The sequence below is a fragment of the Ylistrum balloti genome, unplaced genomic scaffold, assembly GCF_031769215.1.
Source record: "Ylistrum balloti isolate Yb309-2 unplaced genomic scaffold, AGI_CSIRO_Ybal_v1 Utg370214, whole genome shotgun sequence".
Classification (NCBI taxonomy): Eukaryota; Metazoa; Mollusca; class Bivalvia; order Pectinida; family Pectinidae; genus Ylistrum; species Ylistrum balloti.
Genome location: NW_026782182.1, coordinates 477,100 through 502,951, shown reverse-complemented (window position 1 = coordinate 502,951; position 25,852 = coordinate 477,100). Strand labels below are relative to the sequence as shown.

The window sequence follows — 25,852 nt, the reverse complement described above, 5'->3', positions numbered from 1 at the left end:
TCAAATAAAAAAATCAGAAATAAGGGCACAGATGTATTTAAGTTTTTTTATTCACTCAGTAATATATTCATTAGTACAGAATCATATATTGGTCATTTATGGAAAATTTTTCTTGCAGAAAGGTGTTGTTGGAAATAGTCCTGACATAAATGCATATCTATTTTTGACAATATTAAAAAACAGTCTAAGAAGAATCAATATAACTGTATATACTCCTCAATATACACAGAGGTAAACAGACCTGGAAGGATTCTTAGCACTGAAATTGCATATTCGGCTGCAATGCAGTCTATTTAAATAATTTTCAAGCTGTATACTTAATGTGATGCTAAAACAAGCTTCGGTAGTCCTTGCATGACATTCTCACAAAATGTGTGAAGAATATTTACATGATATTTTTGATACAGCAAAATGTGTAACTGAAGACATAACCAAACCATGAACATCACATAACACCAAAACAGGGAGCCCTTTTTTCTGCAATAATGTTACCATGTGATCTTTTGTGACTTTGAACAGGACTATAACAGGACTTTCAGGTCATGTGTCTCTCAGTGTAGGACTTCAAAATTGTGTGTCTCTCAGTACAGGACCTTCAGGTCTTGTGTCTCACAAAACTAGACCTTCAGGCCTTGTCTCTCAGTACATGACCTTCAGGTCTTGTGTCTCACAATACTAGACCTTCAGGCCTTGTCTCTCAGTACATGACCTTCAGGTCTTGTGTCTCACAAAACTAGACCTTCAGGCCTTGTCTCTCAGTACAGGACCTTCAGGTCTTGTGTCTCACAAAACTAGACCTTCAGGCCTTGTCTCTCAGTACATGACCCTCATGTCTTGTGTCTCACAAAACTAGACCTTCAGGCCTGATCTCTCAGTACAGGACCTTCAGGTCTTGCGTCTCACAATACTAGACCTTCAGGCCTTGTCTCTCAGTACAGGACCTTTAGGTCTTGCATCTTGTGCTACAGGACCTTCAGGTCTTGTGTCTCACAGTACAGGCCTTTCAGGTCATGTATCACTCAGCGCACGACTTGTGTGTCATTTGGTACCAGGACCTTCAGGTCTTGTGTCTCTCGCTGCATGGCCTTCAGGTCTTGTGTCTCATGATGCTGGATCTGTAAGTCTTGTGTCTCTCAGTACAAGATTTTCAGGTCTTGTCTCTCTTCGCACTGGACCTTCAGGTCCTGTGTCTTTGAACCAGAACATCAGGTCTCCAGTATTTGTGTGTTTCTGTCTGTTACTAATAACTACACAAGAAGTCCTCCTCCAGTGATGACAATACCTTCAGATTGAGTCCCATTCTGAAAAGGAAAAAACACAAGGACATAATTACCTCATGCAAGTATTTCAATATCTTCAGTATAAGTCTCATTCTGAAGAGAAGAGGATTGAAGAGCAAATAAAATAAAATTGCTTATTTTAATGAGGTTTTTATTTTTGGTGATTTTGATTACTATTGTTACTAACATGACCTGTGGGTCAAGATAATTTCTTATCATAACTTTGTTGGGCTTCATCCAAGAATGCTTCCAGCCTTATATCATGATTCTAGACCTTTTGGGTATTGAAAAGAAATTGAAAAGTTGACAAGATGGATGATGCATCGCGGTATAAGATTACTTGGGTTTTTTGCCAGTTGAGCTAATGATAATCTAAAAACAACCAGTACCAGCATAAATCTCTAACAAAAGAAAGTGCTGATGTTTGGACCTTATAATACTTACTGATTAAGCTCTTTCTTCACCTCTTCCACCTTGGTAGGATGGCAACATATACCGGTCCTGGTCTTCGTTACATCAAACAGGGGTGAAATATACTTGGGACCAACCCTTTTCAAGTCAGCTACAGTAACCATGGCAACCTTTGCCAATAACTCTCTGTTAACAACAAATAATAGCTAATATTAACATATCCCTCTTAAAAACATGTAATATGTCACTACCAACAACTCCCTGTTTATAACTTGTAATATGTTACTACTGACAACATCCTGTTTATAACAAGCAATAAGTTACTACTGACAACTCCCTGTTCATATCATGTAATATGTTACTACTGACAACCCCCTGTTAATAACATGTAGTGATCCACCTATGTTATGTAAGACAATATGATCCCCAACTGGCTGTTATATACACATACTTGTTATAGGACAGACTGATCCCTGTGTGTTATATACACATACTTGTTATAGGACAGACAGATCCCTGTGTGTTATATACACATACTTGTTATAGGACAGACAGATCCCTGTGTGTTATATACACATACTTGTTATAGGACAGACAGATCCCTGTGTGTTATATACACATACTTGTTATAGGACAGACTGATCCCTGTTTGTTATATACACATACTTGTTATAGGACAGACAGATCCCTGTTTGTTATATACACATACTTGTTATAGGACAGACTGATCCCTCTTTGTTATATACACATACTTGTTATAGGACAGACAGATCCCTGTGTGTTATATACACATACTTGTTATAGGACAGACTGATCCCTCTTTGTTATATACACATACTTGTTATAGGACAGACAGATTCCTGTTTGTTATATACACATACTTGTTATAGGACAGACAGATCCCTGTGTGTTATATACACATACTTGTTATAGGACAGACTGATCCCTGTTTGTTATATACACATACTTGTTATAGGACAGACTGATCCCTGTTTGTTATATACACATACTTGTTATAGGACAGACAGATCCCTGTGTGTTATATACACATACTTGTTATAGGACAGACTGATCCCTCTTTGTTATATACACATACTTGTTATAGGACAGACTGATTCCTGTGTGTTATATACACATACTTGTTATAGGACAGACAGATCCCTGTGTGTTATATACACATACTTGTTATAGGACAGACAGATCCCTGTTTGTTATATACACATACTTGTTATAGGACATACAGATCCCTGTGTGTTATATACACATACTTGTTATAGGACAGACAGATCCCTCTTTGTTATATACACATACTTGTTATAGGACAGACTGATCCCTCTTTGTTATATACACATACTTTGTTATATACACATACTTGTTATAGGACAGACAGATCCCTCTTTGTTATATACACATACTTGTTATAGGACAGACAGATCCCTGTGTGTTATAAACACATACTTGTTATAGGACAGACAGATCCCTCTTTGTTATATACACATACTTGTTATAGGACAGACAGATCCCTGTTTGTTATATACACATACTTGTTATAGGACAGACAGATCCCTCTTTGTTATATACACATACTTGTTATAGGACAGACAGATCCCTGTGTGTTATATACACATACTTGTTATAGGACAGACAGATCCCTGTTTGTTATATACACATACTTGTTATAGGACATACAGATCCCTGTGTGTTATATACACATACTTGTTATAGGACAGACAGATCCCTCTTTGTTATATACACATACTTGTTATAGGACAGACTGATCCCTCTTTGTTATATACACATACTTTGTTATATACACATACTTGTTATAGGACAGACAGATCCCTCTTTGTTATATACACATACTTGTTATAGGACAGACTGATCCCTGTGTGTTATATACACATACTTGTTATAGGACAGACTGATCCCTGTGTGTTGTATACACATACTTGTTATAGGACAGACTGATCCCTGTGTGTTATATACACATACTTGTTATAGGACAGACTGATCCCTGTGTGTTGTATACACATACTTGTTATAGGACAGACTGATCCCTCTTTGTTATATACACATACTTGTTATAGGACTGACTGATCCCTGTGTGTTATATACACATACTTGTTATAGGACAGACTGATCCCTGTGTGTTGTATACACATACTTGTTATAGGACAGACAGATCCCTGTGTGTTGTATACACATACTTGTTATAGGACAGACAGATCCCTGTGTGTTATATACACATACTTGTTATAGGACAGACAGATCCCTGTGTGTTATATACACATACTTGTTATAGGACAGACAGATCCCTGTGTGTTATATACACATACTTGTTATAGGACAGACAGATCCCTGTGTGTTATATACACATACTTGTTATAGGACAGACAGATCCCTGTGTGTTATATACACATACTTGTTATAGGACAGACAGATCCCTGTGTGTTATATACACATGCTTGTTATAGGACAGACAGATCCCTGTGTGTTATATACACATGCTTGTTATAGGACAGACAGATCCCTGTATGTTATATACACATACTTGTTATAGGACAGACAGATCCCTGTGTGTTATATACACATACTTTGTTATATACACATACTTGTTATAGGACAGACAGATCCCTGTTTGTTATATACACATACTTGTTATAGGACAGACAGATCCCTGTGTGTTATATACACATACTTGTTATAGGACAGACTGATTCCCCTGAAGTAAGACAGCATGGACAGTTGGGATACACTTGACAGTGTCTTCTCCTCCTCAATTATCTCAAATATCAGACTGCTTCTTGCTGACTCCAGCTCTACAGTGGAGAACGGTGTTTCTCCATTTACATAGCCCATCTGTCAATAAAAGGATTAACATTGTCACATTATACAGAAACAAACAAAAAGTTGCATTTTATGCTTTTATGTAAATGGTTGAAATGGTTGGATAATTTGTCAGCCTAAAAAATATTTGGCATTACAATTTAAATTGAGTCAACCAAGCCTATCCTAAACTGACCATCACTTTTATTCAGAACTTCTGCGAGAGACATATTCAGTGCTTATACAACTTTCTGGAAGTCTCCCTTGAAGAAAATTTTTTTCCCCCAATACCACAACAGGTTATACTGAAAGCAATCAAAACATGACTAGGGACAATTCATTGCTTAAAATCAACTTCACTTTTCATAAATAGCTGTATCTTCTTGAGTAAATCTAAATTACTCCAGCCCTGAAGACAATGACCACACTACGTGTCGAATCAGGGTTGTCCAGAAAAGACTACTGTAAACATCATCAATAAAGTAACTGGAAATCCACACATTACAACAATGACAGGTTGAGCAACTACTCACCACAATATTTCTTCCTTCCTTGTAGGCCTCTGTAATATTGGTAGACCGGGCCAAAAGAAATTTCAGAAGGCCTTTTTCAGCATCTATACTTATCCTGTAGAATATTGAGGGGATCTCAATAAGTTTTATCAAATGAATGAAATATCTCATACAAAGTATACATACTCTTACAGATATAAACCGTACACATACTCTTACAGATATAAACCGTACACATACTCTTACAGATATAAACCGTATACATACTCTTACAGATATAAACCGTACACATACTCTTACAGATATAAACCGTACACATACTCTTACAGATATAAACCGTATACATACTCTTACAGATATAAACCGTACACATACTCTTACAGATATAAACCGTACACATACTCTTACAGATATAAACCGTACACATACTCTTACAGATATAAACCGTATACATACTCTTACAGATATAAACCGTACACATACTCTTACAGATATAAACCGTACACATACTCTTACAGATATAAACCGTATACATACTCTTACAGATATAAACCGTACACATACTCTTACAGATATAAACCGTACACATACTCTTACAGATATAAACCGTACACATACTCTTACAGATATAAACCGTACACATACTCTTACAGATATAAACCGTACACATACTCTTACAGATATAAACCGTACAATCTTGTGGAATGATTACTCAATTAACTCAAGTTAACTATTTTTTCAAGTAAATTGTCACAGTCAACCAAAGCCAAATCAGAAGTGCTGAGTCACCCAAAGCCAAATCAGAAGTGTCCAGTCACCCAAAGTCTAATCAGAAGTGTCCAGTCACCCAAAGTCTTATCAGAAGTGTCCAGTCACCCAAAGTCTAATCAGAAGTGTCCAGTCACCCAAAGTCTAATCAGAAGTGCTGAGTCACCCAAAGTCTAATCAGAAGTGTCCAGTCACCCAAAGTCTAATCAGAAGTGTCCAGTCACCCAAAGTCTAATCAGAAGTGTCCAGTCACCCATGTCTAATCAGAGGTGTCCAGTCACCCAAAGTCTAATCAGAGGTGTCCAGTCACCCAAAGTCAAATCAGAAGTGTCCAGTCACCCAAAGTCTAATCAGAAGTGTCCAGTCACCCAAAGTCTAATCAGAAGTGTCCAGTCACCCAAAGTCTAATCAGAAGTGTCCAGTCACCCAAAGTCTTATCAGAAGTGTCCAGTCACCCAAAGTCTTATCAGAAGTGCTGAGTCACCCAAAGTCTAATCAGAAGTGTCCAGTCACCCAAAGTCTAATCAGAAGTGTCCAGTCACCCAAAGTCTAATCAGAAGTGTCCAGTCACCCAAAGTCTAATCAGAAGTGTCCAGTCACCCAAAGTCTAATCAGAAGTGTCCAGTCACCAAAGTCTAATCAGAAGTGTCCAGTCACCCAAAGTCTTATCAGAAGTGTCCAGTCACCCAAAGTCTAATCAGAAGTGTCCAGTCACCCAAAGTCTAATCAGAAGTGCTGAGTCACCCAAAGTCTTATCAGAAGTGTCCAGTCACCCAAAGTCTAATCAGAAGTGTCCAGTCACCCAAAGTCTAATCAGAAGTGTCCAGTCACCCAAAGTCTAATCAGAAGTGTCCAGTCACCCAAAGTCTAATCAGAAGTGTCCAGTCACCCAAAGTCTAATCAGAAGTGTCCAGTCACCCAAAGTCTAATCAGAAGTGCTGAGTCACCCAAAATCTAATCAGAAGTGCTGAGTCACCCAAAGTCTAATCAGAAGTGTCCAGTCACCCAAAGTCTAATCAGAAGTGCTGAGTCACCCAAAGTCTAATCAGAAGTGCTGAGTCACCCAAAGTCTAATCAGAAGTGTCCAGTCACCCAAAGTCTTATCAGAAGTGTCCAGTCACCCAAAGTCTAATCAGAAGTGCTGAGTCACCCAAAGTCTAATCAGAAGTGTCCAGTCACCCAAAGTCTAATCAGAAGTGTCCAGTCACCCAAAGTCTAATCAGAAGTGTCCAGTCACCCAAAGTCTAATCAGAAGTGTCCAGTCACCCAAAGTCTAATCAGAAGTGTCCAGTCACCCAAAGTCTAATCAGAAGTGTCCAGTCACCCAAAGTCTAATCAGAAGTGTCCAGTCACCCAAAGTCTAATCAGAAGTGTCCAGTCACCCAAAGTCTAATCAGAAGTGTCCAGTCACCCAAAGTCTAATCAGAAGTGTCCAGTCACCCAAAGTCTAATCAGAAGTGTCCAGTCACCCAAAGTCTAATCAGAAGTGTCCAGTCACCCAAAGTCTAATCAGAAGTGTCCAGTCACCCAAAGTCTAATCAGAAGTGTCCAGTCACCCAAAGTCTAATCAGAAGTGCTGAGTCACCCAAAGTCTAATCAGAAGTGTCCAGTCACCCAAAGTCTAATCAGAAGTGTCCAGTCACCCAAAGTCTAATCAGAAGTGTCCAGTCACCCAAAGTCTAATCAGAAGTGCTGAGTCACCCAAAATCTAATCAGAAGTGTCCAGTCACCCAAAGTCTAATCAGAAGTGTCCAGTCACCCAAAGTCTAATCAGAAGTGTCCAGTCACCCAAAGTCTAATCAGAAGTGTCCAGTCACCCAAAGTCTAATCAGAAGTGTCCAGTCACCCAAAATCTAATCAGAAGTGTCCAGTCACCCAATGCCTAATCAGAAGTGTCCAGTCACCCAAAGTCTAATCAGAAGTGTCCAGTCACCCAAAGTCTAATCAGAAGTGTCCAGTCACCCAAAGTCTAATCAGAAGTGTCCAGTCACCCAAAGTCTAATCAGAAGTGTCCAGTCACCCAAAGTCTAATCAGAAGTGTCCAGTCACCCAAAGTCTAATCAGAAGTGTCCAGTCACCCAAAGTCTAATCAGAAGTGTCCAGTCACCCAAAGTCTAATCAGAAGTGTCCAGTCACCCAATGCCTAATCAGAAGTGCTGAGTCACCCAAAGTCTAATCAGAAGTGTCCAGTCACCCAAAGTCTAATCAGAAGTGTCCAGTCACCCAAAGTCTAATCAGAAGTGTCCAGTCACCCAAAGTCTAATCAGAAGTGCTGAGTCATCCAAAGTCTAATCAGAAGTGCTGAGTCACCCAAAGTCTAATCAGAAGTGTCCAGTCACCCAAAGTCTAATCAGAAGTGTCCAGTCACCCAAAGTCTAATCAGAAGTGTCCAGTCACCCAAAGTCTAATCAGAAGTGTCCAGTCACCCAAAGTCTAATCAGAAGTGTCCAGTCACCCAAAGTCTAATCAGAAGTGTCCAGTCACCCAAAGTCTTATCAGAAGTGCTGAGTCACCCAAAGTCTAATCAGAAGTGTCCAGTCACCCAAAGTCTAATCAGAAGTGTCCAGTCACCCAAAGTCTAATCAGAAGTGTCCAGTCACCCAAAGTCTAATCAGAAGTGTCCAGTCACCCAAAGTCTAATCAGAAGTGCTGAGTCACCCAAAGTCTAATCAGAAGTGTCCAGTCACCCAAAGTCTAATCAGAAGTGTCCAGTCACCCAAAGTCTAATCAGAAGTGCTGAGTCACCCAAAGTCTAATCAGAGGTGTCCAGTCACCCAAAGTCTAATCAGAAGTGTCCAGTCACCCAAAGTCTAATCAGAAGTGTCCAGTCACCCAAAGTCTAATCAGAAGTGTCCAGTCACCCAAAGTCTAATCAGAAGTGTCCAGTCACCCAAAGTCTAATCAGAAGTGTCCAGTCACCCAAAGTCTAATCAGAAGTGTCCAGTCACCCAAAGTCTAATCAGAAGTGTCCAGTCACCCAAAGTCTAATCAGAAGTGTCCAGTCACCCAAAGTCTAATCAGAAGTGCTGAGTCACCCAAAGTCTAATCAGAAGTGTCCAGTCACCCAAAGTCTAATCAGAAGTGTCCAGTCACCCAAAGTCTTATCAGAAGTGCTGAGTCACCCAAAGTCTAATCAGAAGTGCTGAGTCACCCAAAGTCTAATCAGAAGTGCTGAGTCACCCAAAGTCTAATCAGAAGTGTCCAGTCACCCGTCACCCAAAGTCTAATCAGAAGTGCTGAGTCACCCAAAGTCTAATCAGAAGTGCTGAGTCACCCAAAGTCTAATCAGAAGTGTCCAGTCACCCAAAGTCTAATCAGAAGTGTCCAGTCACCCAAAGTCTAATCAGAAGTGTCCAGTCACCCAAAGTCTAATCAGAAGTGTCCAGTCACCCAAAGTCTTATCAGAAGTGTCCAGTCACCCAAAGTCTAATCAGAAGTGTCCAGTCACCCAAAGTCTAATCAGAAGTGTCCAGTCACCCAAAGTCTAATCAGAAGTGTCCAGTCACCCAAAGTCTAATCAGAAGTGTCCAGTCACCCAAAGTCTAATCAGAAGTGTCCAGTCACCCAAAGTCTAATCAGAAGTGTCCAGTCACCCAAAGTCTAATCAGAAGTGTCCAGTCACCCAAAGTCTAATCAGAAGTGTCCAGTCACCCAAAGTCTAATCAGAAGTGTCCAGTCACCCAAAGTCTTATCAGAAGTGCTGAGTCACCCAAAGTCTAATCAGAAGTGTCCAGTCACCCAAAGTCTAATCAGAAGTGTCCAGTCACCCAAAGTCTTATCAGAAGTGCTGAGTCACCCAAAGTCTAATCAGAAGTGTCCAGTCACCCAAAGTCTAATCAGAAGTGTCCAGTCACCCAAAGTCTAATCAGAAGTGTCCAGTCACCCAAAGTCTAATCAGAAGTGTCCAGTCACCCAAAGTCTAATCAGAAGTGTCCAGTCACCCAAAGTCTAATCAGAAGTGTCCAGTCACCCAAAGTCTTATCAGAAGTGCTGAGTCACCCAAAGTCTAATCAGAAGTGTCCAGTCACCCAAAGTCTAATCAGAAGTGTCCAGTCACCCAAAGTCTAATCAGAAGTGTCCAGTCACCCAAAGTCTAATCAGAAGTGTCCAGTCACCCAAAGTCTAATCAGAGTAGCCATTCTCCCAATGTCAGTTAGACTATTTAATATTTTGTCTTAAACAACCCTGAATTCCTTTTTGACTTTTTGAGAAAATGTAAAAATGAATACATGAATTAAATGGTACATAACTATACTTGATATGAATGTACATGTGTATGTGTATTATCCAATAGTGTCAAGGTAACAGAATATATTATAATATCTTTAATATAAAGATGATACCCATAGTGATAGGAGAGGCCAAGTCCTCTGATCTGACGCCAAAGAGGACCTTCACACTGGGTCATGTACTGTATGAAGACCATTACAGCTGGGAGGTCAGCATCCATAAAGGACGAGATGCTGGGTACAACCTGTATCAGATAAGAAGATTCTACTGATCCCACCCCTACAATCACACATGTTTCCGGGCTCTCTGCATACCCAAGGTTATACTCATATGTCTGCTTCATGCAGGAACTGAAAAAATGATCACACAGGTATATATATAGATGCTTTATAGAAAAAGGACATACAGACATACATACATATGCTTAATATGAAAAGGTCATACAAGGATATGTATACATAAACTATATATGGAAAAGTCATACAGATATATGTATATATAAACTTTATGTAAGTACTTTTCTGTATATAAAGATTATACAGATATGACAGACTTAGACAAACACATTTATAGGCCTACCTCACATATTCACTGAATCAGATGCATCCTGTAGGTAAATTCAATAAGTATATACAAGTATTGAAATGACAAAGCAATTTTCTTCTTATAAAACAATGCAGTAAAATATATATTTATTCCAAAATGTCACCTCAAAATGAATTGTAGAGACACAGACAAACCTTGTAGTTAAGATAAAATTTTGCAATAGCTGTTGATTTCTGTAATTTTCTTATAACATCTAAATGTTTTGATTTCAGATGGACATATCAACAACAGGAAAAAGCAACCCTTGTAGAGATTACATCACAATGGTAACTATTTCACCAGGTTTAAAATGTATCAGAGTAAGAGCAGCTAAATGTTTCCCATTGTAAGTCAATCAGAGTAAGAGCAGCTAAATGTTTCCCATTGTAAGTCAATCAGAGTAAGAGCAGCTAAATGTTTCCCATTGTAAGTCAATCAGAGTAAGAGCAGCTAAATGTTTCCCATTGTAAGTCAGACATTTACCTCATTGGTTCATCTGGGACGTCACTGGGTACAAATTGTATCCACGGTGACTGAGGAGATGGTGTCAGAGACTCTACGTTTGCTGACAAGTGTATTCTAAGGTTACTTGGTCTGGTTAGGGTTTGCTTTAATACTTCTATATCTTTTAAGACCTGAAAAGAGTTAAATTCAGGAAAAAATCAGAATTACACTCCCAAGCCTCTAATGATTGTTAGTACCAATTAGGAGGGATGGAAGATGTACAGTTACAGTTAATAAAAGTCAACATCTAGCCCTGAATCTATTGTGGTGGAATGCTGAAGCTGCGGTGACAACATTGACTGAAAGTTACTCATACTGTATAGCAGGTTATTTTAGCGAGTGTAAAATTTAGTGTTCTGGGGTGAAAATAACTGGTGTTTGATTTAACAATTCAAAACTTAAGGATTGTACTTCTTCATACAGTTACACAAATTGATATTCAAAGTTGAACTGCAAACATTTCAAATATCTATTTGAATTTTTCTTGATTTGGTAAACATAGTTTGCTAGTATAAAGGATGGAAAATAAAAGAGGAAAACTTGTGTAGTTATGACTAAATAGCAATCACAGGACTATTGGAATTGATCAGTGATTGTAAAGATATGTTTTTTTTTAATTTGACAGTTTTCAAAATATTGTAAAGTTTCACACCTCAGAGAAAGGCGAGTCTCAAGAAACATAAGTTACCTGTATTTGGGTATATATGTGACAAGTCTGGATCTGACCGTCTAAGTCTCTCATGTAACAAACACAGCACGTAAGCATATAGTTTTGTTTACAAAATGATAGAAAAATGAGACTTATACAGATGTAATGAAAATAAATTTTCCTTTCTGATGGTATGAGATTTTAGATAATTGCTGAGACATAAAGGACGTCCATTTAATGTTTACATTTATAATGTATATATAATGACAAGGCACTTATTCAAACTCTTTAAATTACGAGTGTATGTAACTATTTAGTCAATCTAATAGTTCTATATGTGTCCCTCCTTTAGATTTATGGCTTAGTAAATACACTTATTTATTTAGAAAATAAGTAAAATCCTATCCTGCTCTTATCTATAAGTCATTTCTAAATTTATATCAACCATGACAGAATCGCACATTTGTGTGATAGAGCTGCACAACAAGCACACAGATATGCAATTGTTTATTTTGTCCAGTTTCCTATTGTGCATACATCACACCCACATCTGTAATTCTGTTGATACACTTTCTTCAAACAAACACTCTACTTAAATAAATTACTATACAGTAATAGTGAGTTACTGACAATTGACCTCTAGCTATTTTCACAAGAACTTCATTTAAATCGCTCATGCATTCAAAGAGCAAAATTATTCATTTAAAATCATATCAGCACTTTTCTTTTTAATTGGATCTACATCTAGTTTCCAAGAAATATTAAATCTTTATTGATACTATAAAATAACCTTGGATTCCATCTATCATTCATCATGTATAAATATATAAGACAGTAATCACTGAAAGACTTAACCTTATCTGGGTCTGTTTCCAGCTGTTTCAGTGTGTTTTTTAAAAACTTTTCCTGCCTCAGCATGTTCGTCACAGTCACATTACAGTCTACAACAAACAAAATGTCATTTTACCAAACAAGAGATAATTGTGTCACCAACTGTATTGGTCCTATGTTTTCTCTTTTTGTGCTTACACTGTAACTATTTGTTATACTACCATGTAGAGAATGCATTTGATAAAACAATTCCACAAGGACAACCTACCTATGAAATCTGAGGAAGATCCAACAGTACTTTCTCAAAATATAGTGATAACAAGATTTGTTTTAAAAACAGACAGATGTCTGGATAACAGATAAGAGACACAGGACAATCTGAACAGCCCATCATCTGATGGTGGTAAGCTAAAACAACCATCAATACTTGGGATGAATTGATAGCGAGATATGATGTGAAATCTTTGTATCACTATCTCCTATTGCATTTTAAACTGTACCTTTGTGATACACCATGTCTCCTACTACGGTGCGTACAACCTTTATTCCCTTGCGTTTACTGCTGGCTACATCACTAGCAAGTCTCTGTGCTACAATCTTCAGCCGGTCCACTGTGACCTTTGACCTGTACAATAACTCCTTCATCCACTGTATGCCTTTCTCATACTTGTCTTTCTCTAACTGAAAATGAAATGTTTCCATGGTTTCCTATCACCTCTACAAAAATTCAATAGTTTGTTTTGCTCACAAAATTAATCTCAATGGATATATATAAACAAGTGGCTCAGAGGGCCTGTATTGCTCACCTGGATATCTATGTCAATAATCAAAACTATTTTTTAGAAGGAAAATATTTCCCCTGATGAGCCTCAACTCACAGATACAGCTTCAAAGTCCCAAGGAGTTGTTAATCTCTTTATGTCTAGCAATGTTATTAAGTTATGGAATGATAATCTCAATGGCTTCAAAGATAGTCTGTTCTGGGGTGGGACCAGACCCCAGGACAAATTATCAGTTTTAATTGTGTTTATCTCCTGATGCTCAGTAATGCTATAGTTATTCACTGGGGATCACAACTGTTTGAAAGAACCAAAGATCCAAATGAATTATTGATGGAGCAAAGCAAACTTGGAGGTCAGATGTTTCCTATTGGGCCCGGCTCATCTGGCCCCAGGGGACTAAAAGCTGTGCTTTATACAAAAATGATTTCACTTCACCAAGCATGCTTCAGACCAAATTTAGACAATATCCTACAATCACTGAAAAAATGAGAAGTTTTAAAGAAATTTATCGATTTTTCTTGTTAGGCTCCACCCCGCTGGCCCCAGGGGGCCGAGGCAATACAGTGTATCATGCAATTCCTGAAGAACAAGGTAAATTTTAGACATTTTCTCAATTGGGCCCCGATTCCTCAGGCCCCAAGGGGCTGAGACCCACCATTTATACAAAACTGATTTCCCTTCACCCAAGCATGCTTCAGTCAGGTGACCTAATACTAGACAAAATAAAAAGCATTATGTAGATTAACCAGTAGGGACTAATCTGGCCAAGGCTAGAATGAGAATAAAACTCCTACGTTTTATTCATTTTTTTTTTTTTTGCCATTCTACAAATTGGCTGATTCTTTTAAACATAATAAATGACATCAATGAGTGTAACTTGTCTTCATGTACCTCTTACAAGGGAGATAATCTGTATCCTTGCTGGCTTCTAAGATTTGATGTATACCTATTGTTTATCATTCTTTTTTTCCAAATCCATTCCCTTAGGTATAAAGTTCAGGTTCACAGTACAGCCTTGGTTTTTATTTGAACAATCTACAACCTCATGCAGAATACTGGTACATTGTGATCATATCCCACATATGTTATTAAAACCATCTGGAGGTGTCACCTATCATACACAGTGAGCCTACCTGTAGCTGGAAGTGGACCACTTGGGGGTAAGCTCCACAGGAGAATGTCCCTGTACTGATTGCCCCTAAACTGGCACCATAACTCAACATATCTGCTTCCAGCTGCTTTACGATCTCCTCATGAGATACAAGTTCTAGAGGAAAAAGACAAAAATTAAGATGATATCAATCATCCAGCAACACAATAGTACCAAAATGTACAACTAACTGTCCAGCAACCTCTTCAATACAGTCTATCAACCAATTCTGAAGCAATTAAAATAATGAAATTTGGAATAGGGCACATATTTTGACCCTAAAAGTTCAAAATGAAACAACCCTGTTGAAATTTTAAGAGTGAGCTATTTCCCATAGATATTTCTTGGGGTTGAAAAAGTCAACAGTTTACTGATGACACAATTTACTGATATCATTTATATAATTAATATTAAACAATCAAAGACAGAAATGTCTGTACCTCCATCCCTTAGAATCGGGCTCTCAAACACAACCTGGCACAAGAGTGGTAGATACAACCTCAGGTCCCGTGACACACTGCTGGAGTCAAGTAGAGCACTGATCTGTAAATAAACAAGTTGCTATCACTATGAACCTGTATTGTACATGTGAAAATGAATACACACAGAGGCAGATTTTACAGAAAATAAAGCATTTTCTGTTGACTTGTACAATCAAATCAAAAAGTTATATTTCAATATGGACTGAAACATATTTGGAAATTCATTTAGAAAATTTTTAACTAAAATTTCTGTCTTACCTGGACAAAATTTGTTTTCATGTCATCAAGCTGAAATCTAAAAGGGACTTCATCCAAAGGGAATTTCAAGTTTGAATTTCCAGTTTTGGGGTTAAGATTGGAGGAAGAGTTGATGTGATGAAAGTGTATACTAGAGACATCTGGAACTGAAACCTGAGTAAGCACATCTTCTGGTGCCTCTTTCTGAAATCAAACAATGTTCCATTGAGAATCCAGAAATAAATATGCTGTTTTTATTATCCGTTTACACTTAAATGATTTTCAAAATGTCAAAAACTGATCTTAGGATACTTGGTTTTCACATACCTTATCAAATTTTAGGTCACAAAGTAGACTGTCCTGGCAGTTTTTAGTGCACTCTCAAATCAAATAATGATTTTCTTAATTCATCTATATTTTGGATTACATTCAAAACAAAAAAAGGCATTTATCACAACTTTCACAGACAATATCTCACATACATCTTTATTATGAGATAATAAATCCTTGTTATACAGAAATAAATCCCAGAACTGATATTTTATGATTTGCCTGAACAACACACCTCATTTTCCTCTGTTGCTTTTTCAAGTCTTTCACCAAGTTTCTTCATACCATCTTCCCCTAATTGTTCCTGCTGCTTAGCAACTCTGTCTTTTTCTTTCTGTCCCGACTCTTCCATGAAGGATTTACTTGGTACGCCTTCTATCTATCATTGCATAAACATGAAGAAACTTCAACATCCAGTACATGTTAATAAAACAACAGAATCTATTCCCCGAGTGAGGTACAGATTCTTCAACTCCATTGAGACCTGAGTTCAAGACACTAGGATCTCAACTCAAAGGGAAAAATTGTTAAGTTGGCAAACATGACACTGGCCAAGTGATTGACCATATAATTATCTTTCCCCCAAGGGCTGAGATCACCCTATCTTGCCATTAAAGGGGTGAATAATTATTTTTTCTATAACTTTTTTGAGTTTTGACACATGTAATACTATTGCTATTTCAATATTTTGTTGATGTCACATTATCTAACTGTTACTGTAACAACTTACCATTATCTTGACATCCCCCACCCCCTCCCCCTTCCCTACTCCTCTCCATAGGGTATGACAACAAAATCTCTAGTCAAGTACTATATTCCTCTTGTGTTTTATGTTCATAAATACAAATTATTAAAAGTTCATACCGAAGTTATCTTGAAGTAAGCCCATATGTGTTAAAAAAACCTCCCACATCTATTGTAGTTTCTGAAGTAAAGCTTAGTCATTGTCCAGAAATAAACCTATTCTCTAACATGTAATGTTCAAGGCCATCTAGGCATCAATATGAAGTTATGATATTACCATGGACAAATCGATAACATCTTACCACAACTTGGACATCACTGAGTAAAAACTTGGCCAGCAGACTCTTCCAAAAATCTTCCTTCTCTGTTTTCATCTTCTGGTGCTGAGTGACCACATTTACACGTGCATCTGTCTGTCAATAATATTCAGATGTAAGAAAAAATAAAACATCAATTCATCATATGAAATATCTATTCAGTAATATTTTTCCCGTGAAATTTCCATAAGCAGATTCAAAGTTCAAAGTTTATCTATCATTCTGCAAAATGTATACCTGTAGTACTTTTGCCCAGTTTTAAACTTTTGCTCACCTTCAGGGTAAAGAAGAAAAGAATGAAATAGGACCAAAAACAATGTGCAAACAAAATCGTAATTACTGTTTGAAAGAGAAACACTCTCTCAGCATTTGTTTCTTCTCTCCCAATGAACTGCTCTTTTAACATAATGTTAAAATTCATACATAAACACATATTTTAACTTTAACATTAAACTTTAGTTAGCCTTTTAATTTCGCAAAATGTACAAAAGAGCATTTAATCAAAATCCTATCTCTTAAAAGAAGGTTTGTACTACAACAACTGTGAGCTAGTTGATCACTGATCTATTAGTATCACTAAGAATAAAAAACTTACATCTGCCTTGTCTTGACTGTACAGGAAGTCCCCAATGATAATGAAGGACATTGTATCATGTGGAGAATCCTCTATATGGCGGAGTGACTCCAGAATCTTACGGTGAACTATACTGTCAATCCTTGCCATGTCTAATGATCCTTCATGTGTTGCTCTCAGTACATCATTTACTCTGAAAACCACGGAAAGTCATCATTACCAATTTTTGTCTGAATTGGAATCACAGTTCAGGTTTGTATACTATCAATACCTCTGCTGAACTAGTTTTCATGTTTTCTTTGCTTCGGGAATTCTTTCGGATAAAGGAATTTTGTTATGTGTGAATATTAACCTGGAAAATGTCTGTGAGATGCAAATGCTCCCACTCCCACAAAAAAATTGTAACACTGACAAATTTCTAGGAAGAGTAATGGTTACCTTAACCTTGGCCTATGGTACTGTCATTAAAATTTGTGTAAAGTTTGATGTAAATCCCGTAAGAAACTATGGTAGCCTGACTGATGCTGAGACAGATATGTGTACCACTTAGTCCCTATAAAACTCACAAACTGCTGAAATTATACTTACTTTTGTTTGACCTCAGTTAGTTTTGATGTTGTCACATTTGTGAAATTGAAGTATAAAAGTATTTCCGTGTTCTCAATAATGCTTGCTGATATCTGAATGATAAGAAAGACATTCCCAATCTAAGACGTTATAGAGTACAGGTTTCATCGTGAGTATTGTGATTATAAAAAATCTGTAGAATGTTGCTTCCTAGAAGTATTCAATACATTTGGTAAGGCACTAAATTACCTCATAATGGTTCTTTCTTAGACAATGGGAAATAAAACAATATATTATTTACTTTTTTATTGTGACCACTGCATATAGTGACCACTATCTATAGTGACCACCTGCTTACTGTGACCACTGCTTAAGGTGACTACCTGTCTTCTTTGACCTCAGCCTACAGTGACTACTAGTATGACCATTGCTGATGGTGACCACCTGTTTACTGTACAACTACCTATGACCACCACCTGTCTACTGTGACCACTGACAATGGTGACAACCGACATACAGTTGCCATCTACTCCTATAATGACCATTTCAGTGTATCAATTGGCTAGATAAATTGCCTCGACTGATCACCTTCTTACCAACTTATAATAACCATCTGTTCAACGAAGCTATCTGTTCAAAGCAATTGGTTTGCAATGATCTGTGCCATTTTAACATGTAATAATTACTACATATTTCTAAGACTACCTCTCTCTGTATAAATGTTACCTGTCTGGAGTAGCCACCAGCATATAAATACTATTAAATTTTTGAAGTGCTATTACAGACAGAATATGTACCTGGCTACAGTAGGGGTCTTCAACTTCCACAAGTTCCTTCTGAAGGGGTGCGATAGGTGAGTCTGATAGGTACTCTTGAAGAATGTGTAGGGCATTCATCATATACTGCTCCTGTTACAACACAAGGTCACATGACATAATGGATACTTTAATGGCTGTAATATAATTGAAATTCCTGTATGATAATGATACATACAAAAAATTATTGTATGGTAAGGCCACAGCTCAAATCAATGTATGATAATTAAACAAAATGTTTTCCCGATTTTGATAGACAGGTGTCTGGTGTGACATTACATACCACATTAAATCCACTTTTTACCAATAACTGAAGCACCTGTTCGAAACAGCTGTTCCTTGTAAATTACAAATACCATAAAAGATGGTTTAATTTATTGAAAATATCCTAAACTTCACTTTCAAGTTACCTTAACATGTGGCCCTCTCCATGCCATGTTTACCATACCATGTGTTTCTTCATCAGCTGCGTAGGGAATACTGACAACAATAGGTTTCTCTAGTTTCGGAACCTTATTCATCCAGGGACGAGTAAAGAAAGAACGACTTCCCTGAAAGTGTCATTGCAAATAACAAATTATCACTATGTAAGGGAAAACAATTTTCAACTCCAACATGGCAAGTATTCTTATAAAGACATGTACATCTGTGACTTTCCTGCAGTTCAAACACAGAAATGTCTGTCCAAAAACAAGGGGTTGACTTACTAGCAATGAAATAATATTTGTAATTCTACTGGACTGCAATAGATATGAGTGTTTTATTTCTGAACTCATGCTTACTGGTATCTCACTGCCTGCTATACGACTTGACAGATCTCTACAGAATTATGAAACAACTATGCGTATTTCAGTACCTTTGCGATGATTTTGTTCTCAACAGGCTTCAGAGCCGTAAACACTTCCTCCGCTGACACTTGACCAGTGATGATGAGACAGAGGTTCTCAGGGCGGTAAAATTCACGATGGTAATCGCACACCTAAAAAAAAAAAAATGATATCAAATGCTATGCATGATGCAACAGAAGTCAAAGTCTACAACATTAGGAGTAACAACCAAAAAAAACAAGAGGCCTGGCGATCTTGACGGTCACCTTAGATAAGCAATATTGAATATAAAGGTTAAAAGATAGTTATCAAATGTCATGAAACAGATATTGTGACACTGAACATATCATCAAAACTGTCATCCTATACTGATAATTATTACAAAGTTATTTCCAAAGGCAAATAACTGACATCATGCTAAAAAAAATGCAATTTTTCTATGAAAATTACAGTCAAGTCTAAAAAACAAAAATCCTCCCCAGGAAGAAATGTGAGACTCATTTTGTTAATTAAAGCACCTTAAGATGCTTCCAACCATGAAGAGCATTTGATTCTACCACATCTGCATGTTGAGAAGATTTTTGAAATTTTAGTCAATTTGACCCCTTTCGGCCCCGCCCATCAGCCCCTGGGGGTTTGTCAAGACCATAATGGGCATACAATCAAGTTGTCATCCTTCACTTATAATTCTAACCAAGTTTGAAATATTTTGAATGGAAATTAAACAAATTATGCTAAAAAACTATTTTTCCTATATAACTATAGTAAACTTCACCCCTTCCCCACTAGGAAATGTGAGACCCTGGGGCAATGAAATTAATCATTTTGGTAAAGCACCTGAAGATGTTTCCATTCATGAAGAGTATTAGTTTCTTCCATATCTGGGTCAATTTGACACTTTTTGGTCCCGCCTCTCAGGCCCCTGGGAGTTGGGGACTGTATAATTCACAATTTTGCTTCATCTTACACCAGGGAAAGTTTCTGCAAAATTTCATTGAAATCAGATCAGGGGTTTTGAGAAGTTTGAAATGTTAAATTGCTAACGGACACACAACAAAGGACGCCTGATGAAGGTGATTGCAATAGGTCACCTGATTATAAAAGGAATCACACAGTAGTTAGTGTTGGTAAATAAGAATTCCTGATCATTCTAATCATCTCTTTTGAATCTTCAAATAACATAAATTATCATGATAGGCTCAGCAAAACTTAATTTATCAAATTTCCAAAAACAAATGCTAGCTTTAAAATATATATGTCTTTCACATAATGGATGTTTAAAATCATCTACCTTTTGGTGTGAGGTACTATCACGAAGGTTAGCCATGATACCGCCTGTCTCAGACTTGTACCCACAATGTCCCGGATACATAGCACGGACCATCTCCAGATGACAGCGACTCTCACCAGTATTCTCCCGTGCCTGCATCTCACAATAAACCACCCCAGCATTCTCTCCTTCCCCATTTACATGGTGAACTTCTGTCACATAACCAGACTCCTAAAGGCCAATGTAAAATAACTCTTTCTTTTACTCATTCTATAACTATACACTGTAAGATCATTGTTTCACGCTGATTAATTTTCAAAATTTTATTTTCATAGACTACTGCACGATTGAACTTTGCTTATTTTCAGTCATGGATATATATATATATATACATATATATTGGAAAATATTCATCCTTCTTGTACATGTCTACAACTACATAATCAAGAACTGTTTGCGCTGATGTTCAGGTACAGAAAAAGTCCTGAAGATGTTAATAAGAGGAATTTAACCCAAGGAAACAAATACAACATTACTAACATCACAGGTTATGAATCTTTCCACTAAATGGCACAATGCTTTGTAAACAACACAATCATATTTAAGCCCAACACAAAATAAATCAAGTAACCTTGATATGAAGATCCAATTAAAAGTTTTTATTCAGGAACATTTGATACCAAATAAAGTGTAATTGTATAACTATGCAAACTGTCTTCAAATTCTTCCTCTCATGAATAGCCTACTTACAAATGAAACAAAAATAAAATTGGAGAAAAACATTTTTATACCTAGTTATCAAATATCAAATGAAAGAAATGTAAGAATTAAACCTGATGTCTGCAACAGATGTGAAGGAAGGTCTTTTTGAAAACTTCAAAATTTCATGATTTTCTTTATAAGATAGAGAAAATTCAAGCGAAAGATGAATCATTCTGAACCACAAAGTTAAAGGAAAGGATAAAGACCATTATCACTGTAAAGACAACCTCTTCCTCATCAACCAGTAACAGGATATAGAGCTACATTTTAGACTCCAGACTCAAATATTTGCATTCGATCCAGCTGCAAGTGATTGATGTGATGATTTTTTCTGCAGACTTTAAAAACACTTAATAATAAGCAAGTATAATAGGAATATGTACAAACTGTGAGTGTTGGGTACAGGATGTGGTCGAGGTAATAGGGAAGGAGCTTAAGGAAACCTTCACTGCCGGCATTGGTCATTGTGTAACAGGTGTGATCTGTGTCAGTCCAGGCATTTGTACCAGAGGCCAAGCATCTGTTAGCCAACAGGTCAAGTACTCCCTACAACCAAAATAAAGTGAATATAGTACGTCAAAAATCTTTTCAGAAATAAAATGAAAAACTGGATCCTGTATGTCCGAGATTTTTAAATGAATACAAAATAAATTAAAATAGTAATACAATAAAATGTAAAATATGTAAATTAATTTACTTTAAAGTTTGACTTGGTTGAATTTATCAAATCACTAAACCGATCCGACTTGATTAAATACTATCACATCACTAAACACACCTGACATAGTGGAATTTTTTTTATACTGATATACTTTTTGACTAAAATTCTGATATACAGGATATAAGTACTAAAGAGTAAGTCATAATTGTAGGAGATTTTACTTTATAAGGGTAGTCTTCACTGCCAAGGAAGATGAGGTGCTCCAACGTATGGGGAAGTCCATCATCATCATGGGCTTCTGTGGCTGATAGTACAAAAATTACCGTTAAACCTAGCATGTTATATACAATAGGCCCACAGTCAAGTGTGCCCATTTACATGGCTCTCGATCTGCCAGATTTTGGGCCGATATTCGGTCCCATCCCCAATGCAAAATAGTATCTTTTTTTCCCAATTTAGACCCCAAGTTTCCCAATTCTAAGGAAAACAACATTATTTTTCCCAATTCTAAGGGCTCCGGTCCCAAAATGGGGTGTGAGAGCCCTGATTTAGCAGAGTTTTCATTAAACCCCTAAAATTCATTCAGTTCAAATATAAATCCTTTTAGCTAATCAGAGATACCCATGTTTTTTGTGGCAACTTCAAAACTTCAATATACACATTAGAAATAATGTACTTTTGTCTTTCATTGATTGTCTGATAAAGAAAGATTGACATTTCACTGGGAAATTTATTTTTCATACTACAGTGCAACCACTTAAGATCATGTTAAATTTGTCAGGGGGAAATGTGATAGTATGTGGAATGTGACATTAACAGTTGACATGTTTATTCAGATGTCTATACCTGGAAGTTATGATGATTAATTAAAAAAATAAAATATATTTCACATGTTTTGTTCTTTTTTTCACTATTTTACTTAAGTGTACCCTGCACTTTTTACTTTATTTAGCTATAAAAATACTTCACAGTATGTAATAAAAGGTCAAGAAAGTGTGAATGTCATAGTTAAAAATGAAATGCACACCTTTTGTCTCAGAAGTGATTGCCTTGATATGGGTAGCCTACATCTGTGATGTCACAAGTTCAACACTGTCAAAAAAGTGCTATAGAAATCTACCAGGAAGCTTCCATTGTGTGTCTGATACACGAGCTCTAGCTATTTATGTGATTTAACCTGTTAACACTTACTTCTGTAGTTATATTCTAAGTGCTACATACATAAAGAAATTACTTTTTACAATTTCAGTTATGAAATTAGGACCTTTTAAGTAGACAAACAATGTACTGTAAGCGGGTGTCTAAACACACATGCAGATGCTACCTAAATAAATCTGTATTTTTATAATTCATGAACCTAGTGAGTGTAAATATCATATTTTTATCATCCAATTGATCTCTAGAAATTACCATAAACTTTCAATTTATACAACACAATTAAACCAACAACACTACAAATTCAGTCAGATTCACAAAAGTGCACCCACCATTCCTTTCTTTACAAATAGAGATATACTATTGGTGCCTTTAGCTTGCAGAAGAAAGAGAGAAGAAAAAGTTGGAGAGAGTATCATGGCCAGACACCAGTACTTACAGAAGGGTTCATGGAGCCATTGTCTTTGGGACCATTTTGGACTTTAAATTTTATAACACGCAAAAATTGATGGCAGGTTGCCTCCCCTGGTTTGACAAAACATAATCAATAGGTATCATTAAAGTATCAAAACATTCACATGACCAGGAAAGTGTATACAACCAAATTAAAAATGTATACAAAATAGCACAGTAATAAACTATACACATATTTGCCAACATCACCTCACACTAATTAGACCGGTTTTTTGCTGGGCTGATTTAACCATAAATCACATTAATAACTTAAGACCTTCAATGCATGATGTTTATTTGTAGCTGCCAGTGGAATTTTGCTTGGGTATAAATACATGCCTGATACAATTAAGTGTCTCTGGGTTGTGTCTTTTTTATATTAGATACAAGATAAGTGAGATCTTATGTTAACACTTTATTCATTTAAACTATATTGTATGTGAATGTGCAATTTCTTAATACTGTAATTAGAGGGCTGTCATGCATCCCAGTACACCTCAGACACGCATGCTCCAGCCAAATACACACCACATGTGCGTAGAGTAGGTCCAGAGAGGGCAGTGGCCGTTAATTCCCAATCATGATTATATAGCTTTTTGTCGTCATAACGGGAGTCATTGGCTATCACAACAGTCCCCTCTGGACCTCCCCTTCAAGGCAACAGGCTTTTAAAATCCAGATTCGACCACTAGGATGTAGCAGAAGGACAGATATATCCAATATCTCTACAAGGTGATCCAATATAGACAAACAACTGTCTATTAACAGAACATAATGAATAAATATAAGTAACAATATAGCATCATGACATGAGTGCTAACGCTAAGTATCCTCACATAAACGTGTGTAACCTTATGCTACCTAACATTAGTACCAGCAGACTATGTGCTCCTCTGGCCCTACAGGTCTACAGCTAACCAGTGTATACATGTGTCCTATGGATGTGTAAGCCCTAAGGCCCTGACTATCCCCTCGTAATACACATGGTTATTCTAGCACCCTATATATGTGAGCCGACCTTGCACTACTGGGTACTGTTAGCAGCACCACTACTGTAGTATCCTCCCCAGAATAAGTGGATCGGTTCTCTGATCCTTTAAAGACACTGAATCTCGCAGGAACCCGCTCTTTTTTATCCCCCTTAATGAGCACTACTCTACGACCGGTCAAACCGTATATAGTAAACAAAGTAAAGTGAACTTCCAGTGTTCATTTCCGTTACCCGTCTCGTAAAGTACAACTAACCAATAACCGCACTACACGTGTGACACGGCCTTGTAAACAAACAGACAGGTATTGGTTCGTAGCACCTAATCGACAGGAGGCATACGCTGAAGAAAAGCTCCACCCTACCAAAAATATATAACATATAAAACAACTAGGTCCTGCTACATCAGTAATAACAATATCAAAATAATGAACCTGTTCTCTCACAATACCATACAATATTGAAATCTTAAAGAAATGTATGTATCTGTCAACTTGTCAAATGTTATTACATACAAGACATTAAGCTGCGATGATATTACTCTGATAACTGTTAGATTTTTTTTTATATTGTGTTGTGTAATGGCGCATATTGATATAAGTTTAAGTGTATTAACATAACTAACAAAACAGGAGTATGAAATAGAGTAATACTGTATGTCAAATTTACATATTTTTACCTAAACAAAAATATCCATTAACCAATGGACCCTCGACTTGGGCTATAAAGACAGTCGTCCCAGTATTCTTAGACTTGTACTTTGAGACAGGAATGTTGCCATCAGCAGTAACATCATAGAGAAACTCAAATCCAGAGTCAGCCATGCTTCTGTTTTAGATCAACTCTTCCGGTTAAGGGAGACTATCCAACAGCAAAAATGGGGCTGTGTCAAAAGCAAATTAGATTAGATTTGAATGTTTCAAATGATTGCTGTTAATTGAATCATGATAGATTTGAGGCTATATAGATTTTGTTTTATTTCAAGATAAATATCATGGGAATTTAAAAAAACTATGAAGCACTTGATGCTGAATATTTTACAACATTTTGGTATATTATGACTTGGTTACAACCATAAATCGTGATGCCAACCAGAAAGTCCAACCTGTTCCGGTTTCAATGGCATTCTGGGAAATAAAATA

General features: G+C 36.9%; 1 protein-coding gene across 4 annotated transcripts; it reads right to left on the bottom strand.

Annotated features, from left to right (window-relative positions):
- Positions 1–32: 32 nt before the first annotated feature.
- On the bottom strand, positions 33–25,534 carry LOC132551766 (uncharacterized protein C05D11.1-like). 4 transcript variants are annotated; one of them, XM_060215903.1, is made up of 22 exons: positions 25,390–25,534; positions 22,336–22,418; positions 21,841–21,999; positions 20,713–20,922; positions 19,451–19,573; positions 19,005–19,145; positions 18,577–18,687; positions 17,801–17,892; positions 17,234–17,405; positions 16,624–16,734; positions 15,813–15,956; positions 15,269–15,451; positions 14,969–15,071; positions 14,512–14,645; positions 13,097–13,277; positions 12,621–12,706; positions 11,096–11,247; positions 10,141–10,377; positions 5,051–5,144; positions 4,390–4,550; positions 1,725–1,877; positions 33–1,301 (listed from the first exon to the last, which is right to left on the bottom strand). In XM_060215903.1, the coding sequence occupies exons 1-22, from the start codon at positions 25,532–25,534 to the stop codon at positions 1,241–1,243; spliced, it is 3,036 nt and encodes a 1,011-aa protein (XP_060071886.1). In that variant the 3' UTR covers positions 33–1,240. The 4 variants fall into 4 exon arrangements, with proteins under 4 accessions (XP_060071886.1, XP_060071888.1, XP_060071887.1 ...); XM_060215905.1 differs by lacking the exon at positions 22,336–22,418 and having other exon boundaries at positions 21,837–21,999; positions 25,390–25,419; XM_060215904.1 differs by lacking the exon at positions 22,336–22,418 and having other exon boundaries at positions 25,390–25,419.
- Positions 25,535–25,852: the final 318 nt, after the last annotated feature.

Excerpts from the sequence above, each read along its gene's own strand:
- LOC132551766 (XM_060215903.1), bottom strand. The coding sequence starts at position 25,534 with ATGGCTGACTCTGGATTTGAGTTTCTCTATGATGTTACTGCTGATGGC. Across the intron at positions 19,146-19,450 it reads AGAACAAAATCATCGCAAAG|GGAAGTCGTTCTTTCTTTAC; the intron begins GTACTGAAATAC and ends TGACACTTTCAG. Across the intron at positions 15,452-15,812 it reads AAGCAACAGAGGAAAATGAG|AAAGAGGCACCAGAAGATGT; the intron begins GTGTGTTGTTCA and ends GTTTGATTTCAG.